The sequence below is a fragment of the Tenrec ecaudatus genome, chromosome 1 (genome assembly GCF_050624435.1).
Source record: "Tenrec ecaudatus isolate mTenEca1 chromosome 1, mTenEca1.hap1, whole genome shotgun sequence".
In the NCBI taxonomy this organism is placed as follows: domain Eukaryota; kingdom Metazoa; phylum Chordata; class Mammalia; order Afrosoricida; family Tenrecidae; genus Tenrec; species Tenrec ecaudatus.
This window is the reverse complement of record NC_134530.1, coordinates 307,563,820-307,570,117: the sequence shown is the minus strand read 5'-3', so window position 1 is coordinate 307,570,117 and position 6,298 is coordinate 307,563,820. Positions and strand designations below refer to the sequence as shown.

General features: G+C 39.6%; 1 protein-coding gene across 1 annotated transcript; it reads right to left on the bottom strand.

Moving 5' to 3' along the window:
* Positions 1–272: 272 nt before the first annotated feature.
* On the bottom strand, positions 273–1,208 carry LOC142437556 (olfactory receptor 2G3-like). Its single transcript, XM_075540668.1, has one exon. The coding sequence runs from the start codon at positions 1,206–1,208 to the stop codon at positions 273–275; it is 936 nt and encodes a 311-aa protein (XP_075396783.1).
* Positions 1,209–6,298: the final 5,090 nt, after the last annotated feature.

Below are 6,298 nucleotides of genomic sequence, written 5' to 3'. Positions count from 1 at the left end.
AGGAAGAAAGGACGAGAGGAAGGAACAAGGTAATAAACTAAGTAAGAAATAAGAAAAATAATATAAATGAAAGGGAAATAAAGGACTTAGGGAAATGTTGCTCAAGAGTGTCTGAAAGAATCCTGAAGTAGAGGGTTTGGAGGATGAGTGAAACGCAATAATACAGACAGCAGTAGTCACCGTTATTCCTTACAGGTACTTCAACTAAATAGTGCACACCGTTTTCAGGCTTTTTTATTGTTCCAAAGATTTACCACCATGGGTCCTATTTGTCATACACTGTGGTCTCTGTGACATAATCTTCTCAGTGCTCCTTTCACATCTTTATTTCTCAGTGTGTAGATGAGGGGATTGAGGGTCGGAGTCACGACTGTGTACAACAGGGAAATGAACCTCCCACGAGTATGGGCATAAGAACTATTGGGCTGAATGTAGACAGCCGTGACAGTCGCATAAAACAGAGACACTACAATCAAGTGAGAGCCACAAGTCCCCAGGGCTTTTTTCCATGCCTGGACTGACCCAATTCTGATGACGGCCCGGACTATGTGTCCATAGGACAACAGTATCAGGGTTAAGGGCAAGAGAAGCAAGACCAGGGAAGCAACAAAGAGCTGGACCTCATTGGCATGGATGTCGACACATGCAAGCTTAATCAGAGAGGGCACCTCACAGAAGAAATGATGGATCCACCGGTGGCCACAGCGAGGAAGCAAGAAGGTGACAGTGCCCTGGATGAGTGCATTTCCCATTCCACACAGCCATGCAACTCCTGCCAGAGCCTGGCACAGCTGAGGCTTCATCACAGCTGAGTAGTGCAGGGGCTTGCAAACAGCAGCATAGCGGTCAAAAGCCATCACAGTTAGCAGAACACACTCGGTGGAGCCCGAGGACAGGGACACATAGAGCTGGACAACACAGCCCGCCAGACTGATGCTCTTGTCTGGTCCTCTTAGGTTCCACAGCAGCTGGGGGACAATACTGGTGGTAAAGCAGATGTCAACTAGGGAGAGATGGGTGAGGAAATAATACATGGGCATTTTCAGTTTGGGGTCTATGAAGGAGACCAAAATAATGAGTGTGTTTCCTATGAGTGTCAGGAGGTAGCACCACAAGACCACCACAAAGAGTGTCTTTTCCAGCTGGGGCTGCTCAGAGAAGCCCACCAGGATGAAGTCTCCATGGAAACTGCCATTAATCCTCCCCATTACTCTGCTCAGACAAAAAGAGGAAAATCTTGTCAGGACAGGAAGAGAGGAAAATGCATGGCCACTTGTCACACTACCAGCCTTCAAAGTAACTGAACTGCAGGCCTTCAGAGACATCACAGGGAACCATGGAACACATTTTGATACATTTTCATAAGGTAAAATAAATCATATTAAGAAAACTGTGCTGAGAGGCATGTGAAGTCTTATTGTGAGTGGAAAGCATTTGCGTGATTAAAAAAATTGCTAGAAACTTGCATAAAATTCATTACACCTACACATACACACAGAGAGGAGATGCAAAATGAAATGGCCAGTGCCATAGAACACATTTAATTAATGCATGGCTTATGACATGTCATTCAAATTAAATTAGGAAACTCTACAATATTGATATTTAATATATACAAATAAGATATTTCAGGGTTTTCACTCTTCAACCATCAGTGCTGAGCTAGACGTTTTTTTCAAAGATTTTCATTATATGAATGGTAGCCATTTTCTGGGGATTGTAGAGATTTTCCCCTTCTCCCCCTTTTATTGGCAAAATATATGGCTCCTAAAAGTAATAATATTAACAGTTGTAGATAACTTTGAAAGTGCATGTTGCAGAATTTCTGTGCATGCACATATTATCTCTAAGATTTCATTAACTCATTCAATGCCATCACCTTCTTAGTAATAGAAATTCATGGAGTGCATTCAGAACAAGGTTTCTAATCCTCCTGGATTTGTGGTGCTGGGAATGGACACCAGCCTTCGGGTCTTGCTGGCTAAATGAAGAGGGTGCTGTATCTGAATGGAGTGAATTAATATCAGTGAATAGTGAGATTTCAGTTCAATGAAAGTGCTAGTTCAGCTCTCATCAAGCCCACACAAAATGTTACCTTGTGGAGCAGCGGTTCTCAACCTGTGGGTCGCCGCCACTCTTTTGGGGGTTGAATGACCCCTTCACAGGGGTCACCCAATTCATAACAGTAGCAAAATTACAGTTATGGAATAGCATCGAAAATAATTTTATTGTTGGGGTCACCACATCATGAGGAAATGTCTTTAAAGAGTCATGGCATTAGGAACGTTGAGAACCACTGTTCTAGGGGATTAAAGGAATCGAGATTCTTAAAGGCCTTGAAAATTTTGAGCATCTCCAAAAGTAAATGTTAAGTAGTTTTGTACTTAATTACTTATTATAATAATTATGGAAGTAAAATAGATCAATGTTCAACTATTAAGTTTAAGTTTTCATATAACATTATATTTCGTAAAAATTAGTAGAAATGAGATGAAGTTAAAGGAAATGTCAGATGAAGGATCTGACCCTCATTAGTAATATGAAGCAATTGGTGCTCCTTCAACTGGAAATGTTTTAATTGCCTTCCGTGGAGACTTTTCCAACCTATAGTGACCCTGTGACAAAGCGTACAACTGGCACATAACTTTCCCAAAGCGCTGGTTCTTATGAAAGCAAATCACTATACCTCTTCTCCTGTGGACCCTTTAATGGATATAAGCCATTGAACTCTTTACTCAGTACACCGCCAGGTTCCTGAATATGAAGCAAAGGAAGCAACACAGTAAAAAGTGACTAAGAAAGACTTTTTATGGAAGAAATGAGCTTATCACTGTTTTAAAATTCTAACAAAAATCTTTTAAAAAAATTTTAGCAAACATATATTTTTGCCCACAAACACATATACACATAAATGCAATACCTTTTTCTATTTATTCATAATCACTTCCTATCCATTTGCCTGTAGCACTCTAAAAACAATTTTCTTTCCCTTTTATCAGCAGAAGAAGATAAAGCAGACCCATTTCCTTCTTCTATTCTCTTTAATGCTATTCCACGTCAAAGGAGAATTTCTCCCATGTTTTTATACCAGACGTATGTACATATAACACCTGAAATGAAAATGGCATGTAAGGTCAATTCACAGTCCCAAGTGGTTCCTAATTTAGAGCAGTATGTTCCTTTTATGTTGGTAGAGGAATTGTATTTCACCAGGATACAAACCTTAAAAATGTGTGTACCGTGTTATTGCCCCTCATTCAGATAAACATCAGATTCCATTAGAATCTCCATTTACTATTAAAAGTTAAGAATTGGATGCATGACCAATTATTTTGCTTTAGGTCTAAGACTGAGGTGCAAAAGAAGTGAATAAATTACCAGAGGAGGTATTCCCATCTTCTTTTGTACATTGATCATCTTATTTGCATAGGAAATAAGTGTGCTCTATCCCTACCTTGCAGCGCCCAGTCAGTATCTCTGTCCTACATGGAGGAGCTCTTTGTTGAGTGGAGAATCAGCAAAGTATAAGAGGCTGGGAAAGGACATAGAACACAGAATCCTAAGAGGTCCCAGAGACTTAGTTCTCCCAGGATGGCAATTAATTCCAGGTGTTGCAGTGTCCAAAGATGAACTGCCTCGAGAGACCATTCTAAAACAGGTGTTTCTCTTTCTCTGGTCTTTCAGCATTGCTTAGAGCTAGGCAAAACTGCAAAGCTAACTTCTCTTCTTATATGTACTTAAAGTTGATTGTTTTCTCCTTTCTGATATACAAGAATCTGGATTTTTATGACAGCCTATACATTTTATTAAAAATGAATTATTTTATAAACAAAAAGTTTTTTAAAAAATCACTGAAGGCAGCCTAATGAATTATTAGAACGTGAACACAATTGGGAAATAAAAACATGTTGATTGTTTATGAACTACACATGCAATATGATTTTTCTTGTTTCTGTCTTCCTCTCAGCATAAGTTTGAGAGATTCGTTCATGTTGACATAGGTAACAATGGAATACAATTTTTATTTCGTTACTTTATTTGCAATGTATAAATATGTTACAATCTATTTATCCTCTACTATAATGTTAATAGGCATTTAGATGATTTCTAAATTTTGTTTTTAATAAATAATGTTATATTGAATGCCTTTGTCCATGTCTTTAGCCAGCAAACAAATTTATGTAGATTGTTCTTGGGATTTATTTTGGAACGCTTTGGGCTTGTTTTGAAAAATGCTTAAGTCCAATTTTAGTAGATAACATCAATTTGGTAATTTAGTTCTACCAAATGGACATCCCGACAATAGAGTCCATTCTAATTGCTCCTTATCTACGCTTGCACTTTGCATTTTCTGTTCTTTTCAGTTTAATCATTCTGTAGGCTACACTGCATAAGTCTAAAGAGAAATGTATAGACTGGTATGGGACATGTGGACTGGTGTTAGACATATGGACTTGACCTGGACTAGGCTGTAATGTTTTCTTAATATAAAAGTACTCATTATATAAAGCTCTTTCTGATCACACATGAGTCTCCCTGGATTTGTTGCTCTAGCTATCCCAAACTAACACATTTGTGATGTTTCATTCTACTTGTTCTGTCCTTTACTGGAATGGGTTTAGTAAAGTTACCTATTATTATTTTGGAGTTTTCTAGTTCTCTTTCAATTCTGTTAACATTTATTCTGTATTTTGTGATATTTTCACTGGGTGTGTAGATATTTATTATGGCTAATCATTCCTGTTGAGTTGACCCAAGAGCCATTACACAGTGTCCCTCTGGAGTGCATGGGACATTCTTTCAGTGAGGATAACAGCAGCTATGCTGTGTAAGGCTGGGTAGGATTGCTGACTCCCTCATACTGGTGAAAAAACAATGGAGAACAATGGAGAGAGAAAGTTCAAAGGAGAAAATGAAAAAGTAAGGGAGGCACAGAAGAAAGCCCAAAGAAGGTAGAAAGAAAAACAAAAAAGATTAAAATGAAGACAAATGCAAGTAACCATAGAAAAAACAGGCATCACAATACTAGCAAAAATGTTAGTTGCCAACATGGCTGCAGTTGGTGTGAAGCTCACCGAATGGGCGTGTGCACCACTGTCCCTTGAGGGAAGGAGTGGGTGCTTCTGTTGCCCCAGCAACAAGTGGGAAAAGAAAAGGAGGAGGTAGAGGAAAAGAACAGGAAAAAAGTAGGGGAAGGGACAGGTGATGAGGGAAAACCTAAGAAGGAAGAGTTGGAGGAGCAACGTAGTCCTGGTGAAAGGTCAGCGTGTTCCCCTGTAGTGAACAAACACAACCAGGCTAGCTCTACCAGCTCACAAGGGGGCCACACAATGATGGAAGAGAAAGGAAAAGGGGGGAAATTCAGAGAAAGAAGGAAGAGCCAAGGAGAAAGATATAGAAAAAAGACAAAGTGAGACAGTACTGGCATTGATTGTGAAGGGTTCTGCCCAGCTCCTGACTGGATAAAGGGGTCACCTCTCTGTTCACCAAGAGTGTGTGCAAGGTAATGGAAGAAAGCATACCTCCCTGATTGTCGATCAGCATTGTAGGTGCTGGTGCAGTTCTGGACCAGTGGAACTGGTTATGCGGCTCCTGCTGTGAGTGGACTGCTGCAGTGTTTCAAAAAGGCCTGTGTGCCACACGGCTGCCTCTGCTGCTTATCCCTCCTCGTTTGCTGTGGTCACACAGTCTCTACCTCTCATAGGTATTTGTTCTGATTTTCTATATATTCCCATGAAGCTCTAAGCCCAGGCTTCCCATTTGAATCTGTTTAACTTCATTTCTCAAGTCTTCGTTTTAGAAAGTCTGCATAGGAGATTTGTCCAGACCAACCTCCTGAATTCACCAAGAGAGAATAGCTTTTATGGATCTATCTGCCTGCCCACACAGTCGTTTTAATCTGGGACTGTGGTGTCATTTTGCTTCTGCCATCCCTAGCCTGCTATTTACCACATCTAATGACTTTTTTGAGCTCTCTATTGTTGTTATACAATTTTCATTTTAAAATGCTCTCAGTCAGACTCTGAAGTTTCTCTGTGGTATTAAATATTGTGTTGTGTTAACCAACAGCATAATCTTACTTGGGGGATTGTGATACAAGAAAACAACAACAAAAATGTTTTTTAATCTTTTTATTAGGGGCTCATACAACTCTTATCACAATCCATACATACATCAATTGTGTAAAGCACATTTGTTTATTCATTTCCCTCATCACTCTCAAAACATTTGCTCTCCACTTAAGCTCCTTGCATCAGCTCCTCATTTTTCCCTTCCGCTCCCCTTTCCCATCTCCCTC